Source organism: Sesamum indicum, linkage group LG8 (assembly GCF_000512975.1).
Source record: "Sesamum indicum cultivar Zhongzhi No. 13 linkage group LG8, S_indicum_v1.0, whole genome shotgun sequence".
Classification (NCBI taxonomy): Eukaryota; Viridiplantae; Streptophyta; class Magnoliopsida; order Lamiales; family Pedaliaceae; genus Sesamum; species Sesamum indicum.
Window position 1 is genome coordinate 20753453 of NC_026152.1, and position 21562 is coordinate 20775014.

The following is a 21562-nucleotide window of genomic DNA, read 5'->3' on the forward strand; positions in this document are numbered from 1 at the left end:
TGCTGTAAGAATACACAATAGCTTCTGTGGGAGAAATGCGGGGAACCCAACTGACAGTGGACATCTGACTACCTCAGTTTAAATAATACGATTCACTGTTTGATAAAGCAGCCACCTCTTGGGCATCCTTGTCTGAGATAATGATGAACAATATCTTGCAAATTGATATATAAATATACGTAATTCGGTTTTTATGCTTGATTAATATTTTTTGGATGATCAAAAGACGGATCCATGTGATCCCTGATAAGATAGTGTTTCTGCCTGTTATATAGTCCCTTTCCAAATTGCCTCTTCACCACCCAATTTTCTTTGCCTAAAGGGAGTCACTGCATATTGTTATTCACACTCATTTCAGTAGGGTCTTATGAGTAGTTGGTAGGAAATAATGTGTCTAAGATGACAAGTCATTCATTATATTGCCTTCAAAGGTTTTGGAGATTTGAAGACAGACCCATGTGATTCTATGTGCTCTTGCTTCTCTAAGTTTGCCAGCCACCACATATTCAGTTCCATCTTCACCTCTCAACCTACATTGTAAAAGATATGGGCACTTACAAGTTCATCTGTATATATATATATGCATAAAGCGAGTTTGTTAGCTCGCAACCAGCAACAAGTGCTTAACACTACAACTTCTCAACTTTCACTTGCTTCACAAAAACTCTCACATCCCTTTTCTCCTCTTCTATACCAATATTTATTTCAACAAACTGATGGCTATTCGCCAAATTCTTAGACGGTCTTTATCCAGCGAAAGAAGATCAGCTTCATCTGGAGGTGATGTGCCAAAGGGGCATCTAGCTGTTTACGTTGGGGAAATCGAAAGGAAACGCTTTGTTATTCCTGTATCATACTTGAATCACCCTTTGTTTCAAGATTTGCTATTTCAAGCTGAAGAAGAATTCGGGTTTTATCATCCGACGGGTGGCATCACTATTCCCTGCAGTGAGGAGTTATTCATTGATCTCACCTCCCAGTTGGGCAGAAGATGATGTATAATACTAGGACCTAGAGCAAATGCAATTTTGTTGTTAGATAGGTTTCTGGACATCGTCCAATGGGTGGCCTAACCATTTCTTGCAGTGATAATCTATTCATTGATATAACGTCTGGCTTGGGCAGAAGATGAGACACAAGCTATGTATAGAGGAACACAGTTTTCTAGACTTAGTTTTTCGGACGAACTTTTTCTTTTTGTTTTTCTGCTTCTTCTCCTTCCCAAGTCCCGACAATAGAGGACATTTTTGAGGAAAAGAAATGTAACCCTGGTCAATATTGTGGTGAATGAACATACATGAAAGATTACTCAGCCACTTCCAGATGCAAAAGCATTATCTTCTTTGAGTTTTCACCACAAGTTTATATAAACTCAAAAGTTCACATCTTTCTGTTTTCAGTTTTGTTTCTTTATGCCGTCAATTTCTCTGTAGGAGACTTTAATTACATGACAGTATTAACTTCATGTCAAATTTCTGTATTAGGATGACAAGTGTTTCACATATCTAACCATTCTGCTTATTATATATAGAGACCAAAGTTTATCTGGTCCTGTGGAAGATTCCGAACTGTTTGTACTGGTGAGGGACATTAACGTAGAAACATCAGATGGTTTTGCTTTACTGATATTTATAGAAAAACTCAACAATTGCATATTTGTTCAAGAACCGATGGCCCTACGACTTATAGTAACAAACAGCAGAAGTCCTCATTGAAATTAATGCTGTAAAGAATACACAATAGCTTCTGTGGGAGAAATGTGGGGAACCCAACTGACACTTGACATCTGGTTACCTCTGTTTAAATGATACGACTCCTGTTTGATAAAGCAGCCCCGTCTTGGACATCCTTGCCTGAGATAATGATGAATAATATTATTTTTTTGAATGATCAAGACAGATCCATGTGATACCTGATAGATAGTGTTTCTGCCTGTTATATGGTCCCTTTCCAAATTTCCCTTCACCACACAATTTTCTTTGCTTAATTGTTACTCACACTCATTTCAGTGGGGTCTTATGAGGAGTTGGTGGGAAATAATGTGTCTAAGATAACAAATGATTCTTTATATTGCCTTCAAATGCTTTGTAGATTTGAAGACAGACCCATGTGATTCTATGTGCTCTTGCTTCTCCAAGTTTTCCAGCCACCACATATCCAGTGCCATCTTCACCTCTCAATCTACATTCTAAAGGATATCACACTTACAAGTTCATCTCTATATATATGCATAAAGCTAGTTTGTGAGCTCACAACCAGCAGCAAGTCCTTGAACACTACAGCTTCTCAGCTTTCACTTGCTTCACAAAAACTCTCACATCCCTTAATTTTCATCTCTTCTTTACCAAGTTTTACTTCAATAAAAAGATGGCTATTCGCCAAATGCTTAGACGGTCTTTATCCAGCGAAAGAAAATCAGCTTCATCTGGAGTTGACGTGCCAAAGGGGCATCTGGCTGTTTATGTTGGGGAGAGCGAAAGGAAACGTTTTGTTATTCCGGTATCATACTTGAACCACCCCTCGTTTCAAGATTTGCTATTTCAAGCTGAAGAAGAATTCGGGTTTGATCATCCGATGGGCGGCATCACCATTCCCTGCTGTGAGGAGCTATTCGTTGGTCTCACCTCCCAGTTGAGCAGAAGATGATGTGTTATACTAGGACTTAGAGCAATGCAATTTTGTTACTAGATAGGTTTCTGGACATACATTTCTTTCCCTTTTTCTACAGTCAGAAGATACTTTGTCGGGTACAAAATGTATTCCTGGACAAATTTATGGCAGTGATATATGAAATATTATTTATCTCAACTGAGCTGTTCAGTTTCTGCATTGGAGGCACATTCCTTCTGTTTCTCAGTGATTTCATTCCTAAGGAAGAAACTAGTCCTAGATAACTTTTTTTTATCCTTCTGAACTGAAGTTTATTTAAGGAGTCATATCATTCAAGAAAAATGCTCACCAGTTGTCATTTAACAGGGGAAACTTCAAATATTTCACTTGTGATTAAATTGACCTGTCACCTGATAGATAATAAAGCAGTGCCAGGTCTGCAGCAAGTATTAACCATGGCAAATGAGGCCAGAAGTCTCTTTATTTGTCTCTGAAATGGTCTCTGCCATAAGATGGGATGCATCTTGTGCACGATTCTTGTGAATTACAGGGAATGAGCTTCTACAGATTTGAGATATTCTGTCATCTAGACAGGGTATGAAAGTTATGAAGGTAATATTTAAAACAGGTCGACTTGATGATGAATTACCGTAACTATTGTCTTTCCATTACCTAACTGCCTCCTGGATTGAGTCTCAACGACGTTCTTCACATAGGCGTGATTCACTTCCATTGAAATTGCTTCATGTGGAAACAGTACACTGCGTGAATCCATCATACGACCCATTTTTTAATTGTTAACTGATTTCGAGTTTTGGCTCAAAGTAACAGAAAAAGAAACAGTGTCTAATTTGAGGAAACATAAATATATATCCACATTCACTTTTTCCTGCCAAATTTTCATCCATAAAACCATGTAAACCTCCAAGAGTCATATGTTTGTGGAGAAGCATTATCACATGAATAATCAATATCTCCAAGTAGTATGTTTGTACATGCAAACCACATTCAGTCATGTGGACCTTTCAGTTTAATTGATTCTAAACCAATGTACGACATAGCTATATGAGAACCTACCGAGGACATACAAACTACGTAAACTCATAAGTATCTGCATTGTCTGAATTCAAATTGTCTAATGGATTAGTAGACCACAAGAATAACTTTGTTAGGCAGACATTGGTAATGAATGATTAGATGCAAGTTAAGGGGAATATATTCTGCAGACCAGATAAACACTCAGAGGAATTCAAGTAAATTTGTGCATCGTTCCGTGTGAGTTAGGTATTAGACATCATTATCTCATTGATTACAGAGGGCCCTTTAAGGGGTTTCTTGCTGGAAGCGACATTGAATAATGTTTTGCCAAAATACGGATGCTCCATTTTGTATGTTTGAAATCATGATGATTACAAGACAAATCCATGTGATTACCATGTGCTTATGTTTCTAATACTTTGCCAACCACCATTGTTCACTAAGCCTCTTCACCACTCAATCTTTGTTTTGACATATAAGATATTAGTTACATATTCCTCTATATATATTATGCAACCCCAGTGTGATCTCACAACCAGCCAGAAGTCCTAAGAACTCTCAGCTTTCTCCAATATTTCGTTCAATTCTCGTTGTCTGCTTCAGCAAACTTTTTCTACAACAATGGCCATTCATCGAATGCTTAGACGGTCTTTGTCAGCTGAAAGCCGGAACTGAAGTTCCAAAGGGACATTTTGCTGTCTATGTTGGGGAGAGCGAAAAGAAGCGGTTTGTTATTCCAGTAACGTACTTGAACCACCCCTCATTTCAAGATTTGCTGTATCAAGCTGAAGAAGAATTTGGGTTCCATCATCCAATGGGTGGCATCACCATTCCTTGCAGTGAGGAATTATTCATCGAACTCACGTCCCGACTGAGCAGAAAATGATACATATTAGGTGTTAGGGAATACAATTTGTCATTAGCTAGTTCCCTAGACAAACATTTTTTTACTCTTTTCCTTTTTCGACACAGAGAGATACTTGCATATAAAATGTATCCCTGGACAAATTAGGAACTAATATACAAAATGTTCAGCACAACCTGAGCCATTTTTAGATGCAAATGCATTTCAAAAGCTTCTCACTAGTACTTCTTGCTGGTCTTCGAGTTTTCCTCTCTGTTTATTGCCAAACATTTTATTCTATGGTATTGGCTGAAAACTATATTGCTATACAAACTTTCTTCAGTTTATGTTAGCAGGTGCGAATAAGAAAGATCTGTTCGTTCCAGTATCATTCCTAAACCATCAATCATGCCATAAAATGAACGTATTTTGGATATTCCAGTTTCTAAATAAATGAAACTGATGGACGATAAGCTGTGCCAGGTTTTCACTGAATGTTAGCATTGTCAGATGAAAACAAAGTCTGTTAATTTATTTCTGAACATATTTTGTGATGTGATCGAACGTATTCTAGACATGTTTCTTGTATAACTCATAGACAAAACAACTGTACATGTAATATTCTACCAAGTAGACCATATCACGAATTCAAGAAAGGACATTGACTTCAAACAGGTGTACTTGGGATGCATCATTGAGAAACCTGTTTCTTCCATCAGTTATCATGAAAATGTCTCTCAGGATCATTCTTGGCTGACCAACTCTACTATAACAAGCGATTACATCTTTCATTGGCTCCAAATCCACTTTTTCCTAATCTGTACCCAAAAAACCATGTAGAGCTCCAATATTCCCAGGTTTTTGCCAAGAAACATTATAACTGAAGAACCAACTTTTCTATAATGTGGGCCTTTCAGTTTGATTAATTCTAAAAAAACCAATGTTCGACAGAACAATGTGATATTTCATCCAGGAAATAGAAATTTTAATTGACTACATTATCTGCATTTAAAGCGTCTGGTGGACCAGAGATTAGCAGACGTTTGGTGGGCTGACACTGCAAATGAATGATGTTTATACAATTCCAATACATGCTACAGACCATAAACAGACAGCTCAGAGGAATTTGGACATTTTTAGCTTTAAGTTGGGTTATCACATATTGTTATCTCATCGACTACATAGGCCCCTTTACAGGTTTTCTTGCTGGAGATGATGCTTTGGAAGACAAATCCATGTGATTCTTCATGTGCTAATGCTTCTCAAACTTCCCTACCACCATATCTCTACTACGAGGCCCCATCACCACTCGTTCTTGTTTCTTGAAGCATATGGCATTAATTACATGTTCCTCTATATAATATAAACCACACCTGTGCTTACAAACATCACCAACTCAGAGGAAAACTTAGAGCTCTCTCAGCATTCATCATTTGCTTCACAAAGCTTTTTCTACAAGCTCTTCGATTTTCACTTCATTAGCATTTTACTTCAATACAACAATGGCCATTGCCAAGATGCTTAGACGATCTTTCTTTCGGCCGGAACTGAAGTTCCAAAGGGACATTTTGCTGTTTATGTTGGGGAGAACGAAAAGAAACGCTTCGTTGTTCCAATATCATACTTGAACCAATCTTCGTTTCAAGAATTGCTGTGTCAGGCTGAAGAAGAATTCGGGTTCCATCATCCAATGGGCGGACTCACCATTCCTTGCAGCGAGGACTCGTTCATCAATCTAACCTCTCACTTGAGGAGAGCATGATGTGTATATAATGAGCAGTAGAGTACAGAATTTTCTAACATTAGTTATAGTAGTTAGTAAGAATGGGCAATTGTCCATCTTTTCCTCTAATTTTTTTACTTCTTCCCCAACACAGAAACGATGAAAAAGTGTCATTTCATGGCATAAAGAATGAAAGTCCTACTTTCTTTTAATGTGAATTGGGTCAAAAGTTTGTGCCTATTTCAATTCATATAAACCCTGATTCAAGTTTGAGCTATGAACAAAGGCCTAAACTAAGGTAAAAAAAAGAAAATTTTAAAATTTTTATAAAATATAATTTTAATTATAATTAAAATTAGATTTATGGTTACATGCTAGTAATATAATAAAACGAGGACGCAATGTAATTTTTCTTGGACATAAAAACAGCGAACTCTGTCTTTCCAGAATTTCAAATTGACCTACAAGGCACTACTTGCTAACGGTAAAACTCGGGGGCATAATCCCCTCCAACGCGAGTAAGCTGGTCCAGGCATTCGCTATGAACACGTCACCAGTCTACAAGTGCGTTTACCGACAGGCCCCTGTAGTCAGCGTAATTTGTCGCGTTTCCCTTGGTCAATAGATACGTGAAAGTGGATCTTTCCGCAGATGATCCTTTTCCTGCTCGTAGCTCGTACTCCATCGCTAATTGAGTACCGTACATTCGTCCAGGATCCGATTGGAAGCCCTAATTGATTTCGATCAATTTTGTGTGGGTGTTTTTTTTTTTTTTTCATAAATTCAATCTCAAGATGCCTCAGAAGAACGGCGCCGAACAGCCGGATACCAGCGGCTCTATGCCAAAATTGCAGCGTACAAAGATTACCAAATCCTCTGATGACAACGAGAAAAAGGTGGTCTTTTGGTTCTTTTTCCTTTTAATTTCAAGTTACAATCTTTGCTGATAGTGAAGTCAGAATACTTGATTGCGTGCCTCCTCGAGAATTTTTTTTTTTTCGATTTTTTGAAAATACTTTTTTGTGATTGTTTCGTATTTGATAGAGCTTGGCTAAGAAGCTTAAAGATTCAGAAATTTGTATTCCCATTGTGTATGGTAACATTGCTTTCTGGCTTGGTAAGAAGGCGAGCGAGTAAGTATATGTTGGCCATTCTCGTTTTTACTCCATAGTATTATAAGTACATTAGGTGTTTAATGAAATCATGGTTTAAATTTTCTTCTATTTATTATTGATATATTGATCAGGTACCAGTCACATAAATGGACAGTTTATGTTCGCGGAGCGACAAATGAGGACCTTGGAGTGGTGATAAAGCGTGCTGTTTTCCAATTGCATTCGAGTTTTAATAATCCCACAAGGATAGTGGATAGCCCTCCTTTCGAGCTATCGGAATCTGGATGGGGTGAATTTGAAATCGCCATTACCCTTCACTTTCACAGTGATGTTGGCGATAAACCATTGCACCTGTAAGTTTTTTCCCTTGTCTTCATGTATATATATGAGTACCTGGATGCAACGATGATGCATGTTGTACTAGATTGACTAAGGTTGAAATGGAACCATTGTTACACTAATTAGCAATGTGGTTCTGGTGCAAGTTGAATGGATAGTTTTCCTTTTTAACTTTCTCAATTTTAATGCAGCTGGTTAATGAGTAGAGTCAGTCGTGCATTTTGAATTTCCATGTGAGATTATGTTTTTGTGTATGAAATGTTTATAGGTATCACCATTTGAAGTTATACCCCGAGGACGAGTCTGGTCCGCTGTCCACTAAGAAGCCCGTTGTTGTGGAATCTTATGATGAAATTGTTATTGCGGAGCCTTCTGAGGCTTTGTTTGCCCGGGTGCAAAATTATCCTGCCGTAATTGTACCTAGACTGCCTGTGGGCTTTACTTTGCCTCCTGGTGTGTTTTATTTTACTATGTTGTTGGTTATTGTAGGCTTTGCTATCCACTGTACGCCAAGATATTTTATTTGTGTTTGTTCCATAGTGCCTAACTTACTTCAAGATGTTATCTGCATATGTGTTTTTACAGTGCCTATGGAGGATCTTGACAATAGGAACAAAGGTGATACCAAAGATCATCCTCTGAACCAGTGGTTTACCAATTTCTCCGAGGCAGATGAGCTATTAAAACTTGCTGCAGCTCGGCAGCAGGTCAGTATGAATATACTTTTTGGGCATCTAGCAATATTTGTTGAACTACTTTGCTCATTTGAATGTCTTGAGTACTTTCTACTTAGTTGTATGGTAAAAGGTATTGAATAACCACTTGGCAGAATACAGGAAAGAAATTAAAAAAGTCATAAATATTCATCATTCACACTCCAAGCAGACTTGCTATGCTACTGATTTCTATTCACAATTGAACACAAAACTTTATTTATCAATTTTTATTTTTTCAAATGGACTTTTAAATCTACAAACCCCATCAGAAGTGCAATTTAGCAGCCCCTAGAGCATGCAACTAGTGGATCACTGTCCAGTTAGTTTGCATGCAAGATCTGTTGTATTACGATATACAATATTTTGGAGCTTTCAGATGTTGAATTTGTCTTCAGAGGTCATTGTATGAAAGTTTGGGAGTTACATAGCCATTAGTTATGAAGCTGCTTCATGATAGCCAATATTTTTTAGGGCTGTGATTCGATTCAAATTATGCAATTCTAAGAACTCTGACTAATTCACCTGAGCAGTCAATAACAATTGTGTCTTCTTAATTGTGTGAAGTTAGATTTCTGGGCAACACATGTTCTGGTTGAGATGAGTTTTTCTTTTTCTCAAGTGCAAAAACTTGTGTTTTGACAGTGTCTATGAATGACAGGTACAAGCACATATTGCGAGACTCAGAAGGCAGTTGACTTTGATTGATGGACAACACCAACAGTTGAAAGCAGCAGCACCTGATATGTAAATGTTTGTTATATCTATTAAAAGTTATTAAATCTTCCCATCAATTTACTTCACGGAAGAGAATTTTGTACTTCTTCCATTTCCAGCTCTTTGCTGCAGTTTTCTGAGATCATAAATAACAATTTATTCATATAAAATGAAAAAGAATAATGTCATTGCTTTTTTCTGCTCGAATAAAAGAATATTCTTAGTTGACGGATTTTTGGATTTGGGAATCATTTTATCATGTTTGATTATACATGTATTTATAGCTGAAACGGTCTTCTTCGGATTTCATCGGAAGCTTGCATCTCATAGTGGAAATGAGTATACAAGATTTTATATCTATCAAAAAGCTGATAAAGTTTTTGTAGTACTGTACGGAATATTAATATAGCATGCATGCATGGCAACCAGGTCTGGAGAACCTATCTCTGTTAGTATCATTTTTATTCTGTTCTTTTGTGTTATCGTCTGGAAAGAGTTTAATCCTTTGTAAGATTTCCGAACTTGGAGGCAATATTTGCACAGCTTTCTGTAACTCCGTGCAACTTTAGGGACGTATGAATTGTTTATCAAAACTTGCCTGACATGAGTTGTATTATTGACTCATGCAGTTATCTTCAGCAGGGATTCTGTTTTTCCAGTTGGTGAGTCTATGATGGAAGTTCAAAACGGTTTAATAGTATTGACTTCCAAGGCTTAGACGTGGCTAATAGGTAGTTGACATATGCAGCAAAGATGCAAATCCCTGTTCTGTTGTTTCATTTGCTGCTCAACATTTTGCAGCCCCAATGAGTGCATATCCTGAAAATTCTGTGTCCTATATGATACTTGTAATGTTTAACCTTTCCGTTTCTTGAATATTTGGTTTCTGCTGATCTGACTAATATTATCTGCTTTCATTACCTGTCCTCAGTAGCATATTTCCTGACTTACTAAGTTAGCATGATTGCCTGAACTGTAAAGGTATCATTTTAGTCTGTTGTGCATTTTTTAATTTGTTCCAGAGTTCCTTTGAAGTGTTCATGGCCATGTGGTTAAGTTTTATTGAAGTCTTTCTATTGATGTTCTTAAGGATCATGGCTGTGAAGTAAATTTCATTCTCATTTTCATTCATTTATTCCGTGTTTCTAGCCTGTCATTTAGTTGCGGCATATCAGGTACATAATCCTTATCCTTAAGAATTTAAAAAACTTTTATTTTCTTATAATTTATGTGGGTCCTTGATATAGCTTGGCACATTCTCCTGTTTCTGAGATGCTGTGTTGTCTAGGGATCTATTTATTGTTCTCAGTGTATGAGTTGGAGATCCAAGCATTTTGTACTCCAGGTTTTTGCGACATGCAAACTTGCTGAGCTGTTTCTTGGCCAAATTTTCTTGAATAATTCCATACTCCTAAAAACAACCCATTTCGGACCATTTTAGCATGATATCACCTCCTCCATGCATTACTATACAATCTTTTTCTATATTAAGTTGACATTGCTAGTTTCTTATCCTAAATCCCGAAATTCATTATTATTTCTGTTTTCCTTGTTAACTCCAGAAATTACAAAAAAAAACATTTATGAGCTTACTGAGGACATAAAATAGTCTACCGGAGTTGTATCTTTACCCTTAAAAGATCAGAAGGTGCATAGGTATAGATTTCTGTGGTTTTGTTGAAAAGACCGCGTGTGCATCTGGGGTTATTTCTAAGAGGGTTGGGTAGAGTTAAGCTGACAGTTTCAAGTAGTTGGGGGTGATATCAGAGAGCCGTAACTGACTGTCCATCCAGGAAAGATATAGAGCAAGAGTAACATGGGCTTCATGTGCAATACGGAATGCTGGGTCACCATCAACTGGAAAAGGTGTAATTCGGTTGATGTATTAGTTTCCTCCGGGTTCGTGATAAAAAGAAACAATTTAGGGACCACTCGTCTCCGTCTATTCTAATCATTATGTACCTCTAATCCAATCTTGCTTCATAACATGGGATGGGATTATCTGACCAGTTTCATGATATTCCATTTTCAGCTGACCCTGACCTACTGCATAATTCTTGGATAAACCTGATCTATTTGTTCAAGACAGTTCGATTACAGGAAGTATATAGTTTACAATCGACAATCTACTCTCCATTCAAAACCATTGGATTATAAAGTAGGGGAAACTACCCTGACCATGTGCACAACATATCATAATCAAGGAGTAAAGATTGCTGGAAAAGCAAGGTGTACTGTCAAGGACCTGAGGGTGTGTGTGGGGGAGAGTAAAACAAAAGGAGAAGACAGAAATGAATGCGAGAGGGGATACCATAGCACATAGTTAATGTTTGTAGAGATCTTTGGGATTGGCTTTCTGAGCCTCGGAACATGCACATGTAACTTTTTTCTGTGGGCATGGAGATGGAGGCAGGTACATATTGTGGACTACATTTCTGTGCGTTTCTCATTCCAAGTGTCCTTCAATCTCCTGTATTTACCCTTCCCTTTCCCCCCTGTTGGTTTCAATTTTTTTGATCAGGACCACACCTCCACCATCATCAATTTGCATCCAAACCAATGATATCTTCTCACAAATGGGTACTGTAGTCAATACGTGAACCCCGGAGACAATGTTCGAACCATCAAGACTTGCAAGTTTTGGGACTATCAATAGTTGATTGAGTATTTATCTTATTTTAATAGTAGTTGTTTGTTGAAAATTGAGAAGGGGGCGAACTAGTGGAGCGGTTTGTGCACTTAAATTATCAGTTGGCTGTTGATTCTTGTGCCCCAGATAACATGTAATGGGTCAAACCTGAAAAGGTACTTCACATGGATCTCTGCATGGATTTACTGATGCAACGCTTGTGTTTTTTAGCTGACAATAATGTAGCAGAATCACAAGTCCAACAACAGGAAAATACCAAAGTCTTGTAAAGGAGGATGGCTCGTACTCTCTCCAGTACAGTTAGTTTCTTTTGTTTAACAACTACAGTTAGTTTGAGCAAGAGTTTTCTATCCTAACCCCAATATCCACACACTTTTGTGTGTGTGCGACTTTAGGTTATATGCCCAATCCAGTGGGAAAAAATCAGTTTTTATTTAGCACGCTTTATTAAGTAGAAATTCCAACTAAATATTTCAGATATTAATAAAATAGGATAACTCGGAGAAGACATAGGAAAAAATAAATAAATAAAATAATAATAATAATAAAGTGGAAAATGTTGGGTACCACTGAAATATAAAAATGAATTAAAAGCGGTGGACAAAATACAAAATTTTGGAATTGAGACAATGTTGGAAATGGAAATAAGTACTATGGAGAGAGTGCTGTTGAAACCTGAAGCCGACTCCAACCCCTGAAAGCTAAGTATGAGGCCACCGTCCCATCTTCGTCTCTCAAAATTCAGAACACACAAGAATTTCTGCTTTTTATATATGAAAAAAAAAATAGAAAAATACGCACATACAGATACAGTTTTTTCAATCGAATATATATATCTTACCATAAATATTTGATCATGAAAAATTAAAATGTTGCACTTTACTTTGTCAAGTCCATATTTATTAATTACGAATATATTTTTAATAACAAAAAATTAGTTCTTGATGGCTTTCAAGATGTTGCATTCTTTCATTGCTGTAGAATTTATATATTGATCGCCTTGTATAAAAGAGACTTACCATATCATTTTCACATTTCAAGATAGTTGGGGATAGAAAATTCTTATTCTTGAGTCGAATTAAATATTTTTTAATTCTGTATCAATTATACAATAAGTATATTGCATTTTTCATATAATTGATTCAAGTTCAATTAAAATCAATTTGAATTAGAAATTTTTTCCCAAAAAAAAATAAAGTAAAAGTATTATTATATGTTTCTTGGATGTAAATCAAATTTAAGTGTGTTGATTAGTGCAAATTATAGTGTGGGTAGGATAGGGTCCACATTGCCAATAGGAGGGCCAACATAGAATAGTACATCAAATGGGCTCCGACCCTACATTGTCCTTCCATACTCACACACAGCCCAAAACACCCGTGGTATGTCCTTTCCTCCCACACCCCCACCTTTCTCAATAAATACCTTCACGCCCTTCCCTCCTCCTCACCTCCACCTTCACTTCCCCTTCACACAATTCAAAAACTCAAAACCAAACTCATCAATCACTACCCCTCCTCAACTCCAAATGGCTATCAAGAAATCAAACAAGCTCCCACAAGCAGCAGCCTTGAAGCAAATCTTGAGACGATGTTCCAGTCTGGGCAAGAAAAACGGCTACGACGATCAACACGAGCTGCCGGACGACGTCCCCAAAGGCCACTTCGCCGTCTACGTCGGCGAGAATCGAAGCAGACACATTGTGCCCATCTCGTTCTTGAGTCATCCAGAGTTCCAGTGTCTGCTCAGAAGAGCTGAAGAAGAGTTCGGGTTTGATCACGAAATGGGTCTCACCATTCCTTGTGAAGAAGTCGTTTTCCGATCCCTAACTTCAATGCTCAGATGAAGAAGAGACTGAGAAAGGGGAGGTCAATCGGAATTTTTTTTTTCTTTTTCTTTTTATTTTGAAGAAAGATGATTAAGATGAAATGCAGCATGCATCTGTGGGCTGCTTTTTTATCTTTTTTTAACATCTTCTTCATGTTTTTTGTGTTTTTTTCTTTTTTTGGGTGGGGGGGTGGGGGTGTGGAGGTTTTAATCCCAGTTTAATTAGGTTTGTAATTTTAGTGACCTCTAACCCAAGACCCATGAATTTATGTTTTCTGGGTTGGATTTGTAGAAAAGAGTTTGTAATTTTCCTCCCAGAGGCAGAGGTGTTTGTCTACACCCTGGGACTGGGAGAGTATTTCATGAGAATCATCTAATATTCTTTCTCTAATTCTCTATATATCTTCTCCCTCTATTATTATTTCATTTTATTATATTCTACTTTAACACTCGCATCACGTATTAAAAAAAAATCAGATTATATTTATATTTCAGAAAATATTTTACGTATATGAAGCCTGTATTTTAATAAAATACAAGATACAACATTTTAAGAAAAACAAAAACTTGAAATTTAGTCATATATATATATATAAGTCGTACTAGTAAATAATTATGAAAAAAATCTTATCATGGGACCACTCTCTAGAGGTAACTATTTGTGCTGAACATAAATTCTGAGACGGGGAATGTGGATCGCAAGAACGACGTGTTATCATCATTTTAAAAAAATTAAAAAATATATATATAGTATGTTCTTTGTATATATTTTATTTTTTCTTTCATCAAAATATAAACTCAAAGAAAAAAAAAGAGAGAGAGAGAGCGATAATAAACATGAATAAACTATAAAATTGCAATATCCTGATCATATTATATATAAATACATACAAATATGCACTCAATGAAATTTCTTTTAATTATAATTTATAATTATTTTAAATAAATGAGTTTAGCGTACTTAGACTTGCACACTTTTATAGAGTGCAACATAAATTGGGGTGCATTGTAAAGGCGAGGTGGTGTATGAAAATGAAAAGTCGTGTATGCGTTCTTGTCTTATATACTTTGATCATTTTCTTGTACTAAAAACACAGAAGAAATCCAATCTGCATGGATTTAGTATTGCATTGGCTCTACCCATATCTCTTTCCTCCATCCCAACAATAACAACAATAAATAATTGATGGGCCAACAAAGAATTCCACCTTATATTATAGACAGAAAGCAGTGGTTAGATTCGCTTAGTTGAGTACATAAAAATTTGTCAATTTTTCTCAACGCACGCGCCTTAATTCTAATATAAGATGGACATCTCGTAAGAAATCTTGAATTCAAACCATTGGACTGTCCCACGTACAAGAAAAATGTATCCTGTCAAAAAAAGAAAATTATGATGTGATGATGATCCTTTAGAATTGGGGGAGGTAGGAGCAGTAATTAAGTAAAGAAGGGGTTTACCTCTTATAACTAATCACTACAATAAAAGCAGCTATGGCTTTTAAATTCCTTTGTCTCTGTTTTCTATTTCACTTTCACCCCCACCAACATTCTGACACACACAACTCTTTGCATGAATCTGTTGCCCCCCCTTCCCTTCTCCTCATCCCATCCCACATTCAATATTCACAACTCATGAGCATGATATGATATGATTCTTCACCCACATTTCTGGTTGGGATTTACTGCACCTCTCTCTGGAACTCAAAATGAAATTATTGCCTATTTGAATATTTGTCACTGCGTCCAAAAACACATTTATACGCCTTCATGCATCACTTTGTCCTTTTTTAAGATTAAAAATTTGAATTTAATATGTATGTGTTTTTGTGTGTGTGGGTGGCCAAAGAATACGACGTCTGACTTTATATAAATTGATTCTGCTCATCCCCTAAAATATTAAAAATTGAATTCTGCAACCACTTTAAAATAAATAAGAAACTCCGTTTCGTATTTACCTACCTACACCACATTCACTTGATTCTTTTCTTTTTCTCAATTCTAAATTATTGTTGGAGATTGTATTACAACAATTTTGATTGATGTCCTTATTTCTTCTCTCTATATAAATGTTTGTAAATAAATTTATAGGAAAAAATGCAATTTATTCCTATGACATGACAAATATTATAAATAAATAAATAAATAATAAATTCCTCTTTGTATTTTGAAAACTGATTACTCCTATTTAAACTATTAATAAGGGATAATTTGTCTTATTTTCAAAATACAAGGAATAATTTGTTTAACCATTGAAAAATGATTTCTCCCTACCATCAAAAATTGTTACTCTGAGTTAAGGCTAGTAGGGTCAGGTCGACTTGACTTGATTAATAAAAACAATCAACTTTTTACTGTGTTTCGGTATTTTTTATTGGGACAAATATTTCGCTAAAATAATGAGTATGATATTAGTAAAAAAAATTGAATGAAAATTCATATTTATTCATAATTAACTTATTACAATTCTTTTATTATAAAAATGAAGATATATCTCGTCACATGCGTTATCATATGACATTGTATATGGGTAATTTGGATACGAAAAACTTATTTGACCTACAATAGATTAGTGATAAATCAATTAGGGTTAAATACACACTCATTCAACTTTTTGGTGATATCAGTACATTTAGTGAATTTTAACTAACACATGGGCCTATTTGTTAGCCAAAAACAATTGCTTTTCAAATTACATAAAGATCTACACTATATATAAAGGGAGATCACCTCTTTGGTGTCTCCTTTTATTTTTTTTTTATATTTTATCTTTTGAAAGTTATTTCTTTTTTTTTTCCTCATTCCTCTTCATTCTGTGACTATCTTTTTACAAATTTAATATTAACCTATTATTTTGTATATATTTTATTAAATAATAAAATATTTTATTTTAAATGATATTTATAAAAATTAAACACAAATAAAATGTGCTATAAATTATTAATTAGGTATAATTATATCAAAACTTTGAAAGGGACTGGTTAATTATCCCTACGATGAGAGAAGAATATGGTGGTGAGTGGTTTAGTTATGCAATTACGTACAGGGGGACCGGTAATTACGTACGAGGGGGACCAACCATTGATAATCCGTACTCCGTTCTATTTCAGGTTCCCTCTGCTACTTGTGCACTTTACCTTCACTACTGTTTCCTCATACCCCTTCAGAATACACTTACAATTTTCATTCAGATTTTTTTAATTATAAATTAATATTATTTGAGGTATATAATAAAAGAAAATTTAATTTATTGTATAATATGAGGTGTAGATAAGATGGAAAAACAGATGAAGCATAAGCACAGGAGGAGGAAGCTTCCTTTTCTTTGGTATTGTACCAGAATTTTAGGGGCGGATGATCCAAAATCTTTCCGGGTCCACCCGTACTACAACAGGTGGGGCTTCTGGCACGTGACCCTTGCCCCGCCTCTGTTTTTTCGGTGCAATGCGCCGCTCCACTATCAATTATCATCAAGTAGAAGTACAGAATATACATATTAAGTGGGCCAGCCCATACCCGGTAGTATTTCGGATTCAAGCAGCTGGCAGGGTGGGTCTATTTCACTAGGCCCAGACCATGTGATTTATCCAACCAGTTGCCATCAATTTTAGGATAATGATCGACACATCAAATTTCCATCAAACAAACCGTCTTTAGTTTGGATCAGTTTGACTTGAAAATAATTAAATAATTCAGATCCCAATTATCACACAAATTCATCATTCAGATTAATACAAGATTTGTTTCATTGAAATTCCTGTCCTTGATTGCTTGACTCATTAGTCGTTATTTTGGCCTCTCACAAAATCAATCACTAATAGCGCCATATTATCCACTCAAAAGGCTTATCAACGGGTTTCAACTCTCTCTTAGTTTCCTACTATTCATAATAAACGCGCTTTTAATTATTTTGGGATGGACGACAAGGGCCACAGAAGGTGGGTTCAGGGTGTACGGATTGATGGGCCAGAAAGACAGATATGAGGAGTTACAAGCCCATATTGGTCCTTGCAATTTATCAATGATTGAGATTTGAACATAAGATTAGAACTGGAGTCTGCTATTTGTGCTGATGCAATGAACACGCCACGGACATACTTGTAATTTCAATATATTTTTTCAAATACATCAATAATTGTAAATTAATTAACATATTACTATTACAACATTCAATATGTAATACATCAATATTTATAAATCAATCAATAAATTCACAAGAAATTAAAAAAACAACATACTACTATAAAAATAAACTAAATACTTATACCTGTAGAAGTTAGAACTCAAACTTACAACTTTTTTACTGTAATACCTCAATCTCACGACTAAAACAAAACAAGGGATCATTGGTCCAAAAATAATGAAAATGATCTTTTATCACATTTTGGCGACACCAATATGTAATAGACATGATAACGTCTCATATATTGGCATTTGGTGTTATGCTTAATTTGTGAAAAGATTATTAAAAAAAATCCCAAATAGACTGCTTGCCGATAAAGATTAATGGATTGGACCCAGAAAGCAAATATAAGAAAAATATGCTCCCCGATTCGACATGAGCATAAATTAAAATGAATTTGACGTTGGGTCGTGTCTAAGCCCTAGAATATGTTCATTCTTAGGTCCACTAGCTATCAACACAAAAGATTTATGAGTTACTGATCATACCATGTTTTGGATCCATATATCTGAAGCCCATAATGCAAAAGTTGGTTTTAGTTTAGTTTCATGCAAATGCTTCACTGTTGTTATCCACATTTTCAAAGTCAACAATCAACATTGCGTAGTTTGGTTAATTGTTTGTACAAGCTCCATACCTTGAGCTACACTTTAAAACGACTGCCTCAAATATAGTAATGAAAACAAAAGCAGTTAACGTACATGCATGTGATAATCATACGTTGGACAATGCCCTTTCTTTCCCAGGCATTTCTCAATATCGTCAAATTTTAGGCGCATCTATCATCAATAAACACAAACAAGTTGGTCTTATCCTTTCAAATACCTCTGCAAAATCAAATTCCCCCAAAGAGTATACACAATTTATATGTAGATGATGATAACAATTTGCTGCCTGTGTCGGAAACTAAGGAAGTTAATTAGAAAATGAAAAATTCAAAGGGAATAATACATTGCTACTTCCTTAAACTATTCAAAACTGGTTACCTCATGTGAGCTAATAGAATAGTAAATTTTAGTGAATTTCGAGGATCCCCACAATCACAAAAGACAACGTTTAATATCAACAGTTTAGCATGTGATAATTATCCATTGCCAAATCAAGGAAGATCCACAATTTGAAATAGACGGTTGCAAATAACCCCGTCTTGAACTAGGGATCGAAGATGGTTCGGCCCATTGCACCTCCTACCAATATCCCTAGCAAACAAATCGAGAAAGAAAAAAAAAAAAAGAAAAAAAAGAAAAAGAAAAAGAGATTCCTCCCGAAAAAGAAAAACGATTCCGACGTGAGGAAAAGGCTGTGATTATAGTGGGAAGTCATCAGGCAGTGTACCCGTAGAGCAACGGCCTTGATTCGCCGAAAAAATCTGGGTTCTCATTCCTGACGCCCACGTGGCAGCATCGCAGCTGGAAGTCCGACTTAACCGGGTCGCCTAGGGACACGAATTGGAGGATCTCCTCGAATAGAGTTTCGTCACACGGAATCGCCAGCGGCCCCGAATTGTTGGCGAAGCCGTACTCCTCCTCGGCTTGGCTGAGCAGCCGCCTGAAAATGGGGTGGTTAAGATACGTCGCGCGCACGATGAACCTCCGGCAACTGCTCCCCACACTGACCGCAACATGTCCGGCAGGAACGTCCGATGGCAAACGGAGGGATGCTGCCTGCGACGCGGCTTTCCTGCGCCATGACCGGAGCATTTGCCGGATTCTCACGATGTGCCGGATTTTGTTGCTTTTTCCCATTGTATTGGGTGAGAGAGGAGAGAAGGTGATGAGTGGAAAACGCTTTTGGCCTTTGAACTCCAAAACTCCCGTTGATGAGGGATCTTATAAGCCTCGTCTACCCACATAGCCCCTGGATTTACAATTATTTACGATATTAATGCTAACCAACCCGATTTATATCCATCGGTCAAAATTTTGTTTAAATATATGGTCATTTACAAATACCTATCAATTAACGTTACTTTAGTATTTAAATAATTTCAAATAACTCAATTAATACTTGAATTTTTCACCATTCATATCACTTGTATACAATATTGATGTTTTTCATTTGTTTGATCTATTTATCTTTTTATTTAATTGTTATTTTACCCTTAAATATTAAAATAAAAATATATCAAAAAATAACCCACATAAATCGCTATCAATATATTTTCTATTTATATAAATCATCTTTAAATATTTATTAAAAAAATATTTTATATTAATAGTCAAGTCGACTTAATTGCATGTGCGGCTTTAAAATTTCCAGAATTAATTAATCTACAGAAAACTTACGTACATTTGCAAATTGCAATGAACTTAATTTGAGAGAAAAAAAAATATATTAATGGTGTCGTTCAAAAAAAGCATAGTATGAGATTATGCCTAAGATAGGAAATATCCAAAAAGTAATTAATTAAATATATATATATATAGATATCAAGAATATTTGGTTATGATTAATGGGATAACTCCAATTCAAAACGCACTTTGATCTACGTCTATTCTTACGGATAAGAATTAACAGATTGATTTCCTTATTAATTAGATCAAAGATAATAGCCCTTCACACCTGCTTCTTTCCTTATTTTACACCTTTTCTTTCTCTACCTATTTTAATGCCAATTTTAACTATTTTTTTTTATCTAAACATGATATCAATTTCCCTAATATCCAGATGTTAGGGTTAAATCAAAGCTACCCTTGTACCTATAAATTAGGGGATGTTGGATCTGCGTGATGATATGATTGGTATAGACTGTAATTTTTTTTTTTTAAAAAAAATATTATTGCATCTATCATGTGATGGTCTGATACGGTCGGATTTGGTTTGAGCAAAAATTATTGATTTAAGCATGCCTTTGATGTGATTTTCACTAATCCAAGTTTACAACAATTACATTAAGTGCTACCATCATTAATGATTTGTGATTATTCTAAGCAAGATAGATTCGGTGCAACACTGATTAATCAGTGCAGTGGAAAGAGGTGATTTTCCCTGTTACCCTTAATTATTATCATTTCTTGTCTCGAGTTGTCTGCTTAATTAGCACAGTAATGCGCGATTAAATTAGTTAATCTTGTAAAGATTTGGGGAATATATACTGGGGACCTTGTCTTCCAGCTTAGTCAACTTTAATTGTCTATTAGTGTTTCTTGAATTATTTAAGGGCCCTCCCTCTCCCTCACATCACATGCTTAATTATCATAAGGATTTATACTTCCCATCTTACCCTTCTTTAATTTTTTAGGTTATTCATTTATTCATACCCATTTTCTTCCACATTTAAAAAAACCAAAAATATTATTTCTTTATTATATTAAAGTATCGATATCTTATTATACACAACATATAATTTAGAGTAAAAAATCTAAAGTAATAAGAGAAAAATACTATAAGTAATATAAGAACATGTCTAATATCGATTGCAAATAAGAAATTTGAGTAGTTCATAAGTCTCAACAACTTCTCTATTTAACGAGTCACTTTTTTAGGATAAAATCGCAATGCAAGGCAACATCATTTGGCACAATCTATGCTCGTCACAGGTCCTTTGTCTTAAGGGGGTTATTATATTAGTAGAACAATGAAATATAAAATTGTATTAAGATATCAAGCAACAAAGTAATTAGCAATTAACATTCAACTATATATCAACTATTATTGAGATACATGAATGTGCATATTAAGTAGTATTGTTGGTTGTGCTACATTAATTATGGGGCCGTTGCATAGCTAAGCTTATAAAATGCTATAAATATCCAAGTATTATAGTCGCTTGCATTATAATAATCATTTATTATTAGGGCTCG

The 21562-nt window shown here is 35.6% G+C and overlaps 5 protein-coding genes across 5 annotated transcripts; 4 read left to right on the top strand and 1 right to left on the bottom strand.

The window, feature by feature from the left end:
• LOC105169734 (auxin-induced protein X15) lies at positions 2097-2808 on the top strand. The gene has a single exon (XM_020695801.1). The coding sequence runs from the start codon at positions 2368-2370 to the stop codon at positions 2644-2646; it is 279 nt and encodes a 92-aa protein (XP_020551460.1). The 5' UTR covers positions 2097-2367; the 3' UTR covers positions 2647-2808.
• LOC105169735 (auxin-responsive protein SAUR24-like) lies at positions 5900-6442 on the top strand. Its single transcript, XM_020695622.1, is given in 2 exon segments — positions 5900-6024; positions 6027-6442. Coding segments are annotated over 2 exon segments (258 nt in total). The 5' UTR covers positions 5900-5994; the 3' UTR covers positions 6255-6442.
• Positions 6787-10012, top strand: LOC105169737 (transcription initiation factor TFIID subunit 14b). The gene is made up of 7 exons (XM_011090230.2): positions 6787-7111; positions 7260-7348; positions 7462-7683; positions 7938-8122; positions 8255-8376; positions 9044-9129; positions 9729-10012. The coding sequence occupies exons 1-7, from the start codon at positions 7010-7012 to the stop codon at positions 9763-9765; spliced, it is 843 nt and encodes a 280-aa protein (XP_011088532.1). The 5' UTR covers positions 6787-7009; the 3' UTR covers positions 9766-10012.
• On the top strand, positions 13031-13976 carry LOC105169738 (auxin-responsive protein SAUR50-like). Its single transcript, XM_011090231.2, has one exon. The coding sequence runs from the start codon at positions 13134-13136 to the stop codon at positions 13593-13595; it is 462 nt and encodes a 153-aa protein (XP_011088533.1). The 5' UTR covers positions 13031-13133; the 3' UTR covers positions 13596-13976.
• Positions 18659-19615, bottom strand: LOC105169739 (auxin-induced protein 6B-like). The gene has a single exon (XM_011090232.2). It carries the CDS (start codon positions 19502-19504, stop codon positions 19082-19084), a length of 423 nt encoding a protein of 140 aa, XP_011088534.1. The 5' UTR covers positions 19505-19615; the 3' UTR covers positions 18659-19081.

Bases quoted from the DNA above. Each gene is read 5' to 3' on its own strand.
- LOC105169738 (XM_011090231.2), top strand. From the start codon at position 13,134: ATGTCCTTTCCTCCCACACCCCCACCTTTCTCAATAAATACCTTCACG.
- LOC105169737 (XM_011090230.2), top strand. From the start codon at position 7,010: ATGCCTCAGAAGAACGGCGCCGAACAGCCGGATACCAGCGGCTCTATG. The intron at 7,349-7,461 runs GTAAGTATATGT...TATATTGATCAG, and splicing joins CTTGGTAAGAAGGCGAGCGA to GTACCAGTCACATAAATGGA. The intron at 8,377-9,043 runs GTCAGTATGAAT...TATGAATGACAG, and splicing joins TTGCTGCAGCTCGGCAGCAG to GTACAAGCACATATTGCGAG.
- LOC105169734 (XM_020695801.1), top strand. From the start codon at position 2,368: ATGGCTATTCGCCAAATGCTTAGACGGTCTTTATCCAGCGAAAGAAAA.
- LOC105169739 (XM_011090232.2), bottom strand. From the start codon at position 19,504: ATGGGAAAAAGCAACAAAATCCGGCACATCGTGAGAATCCGGCAAATG.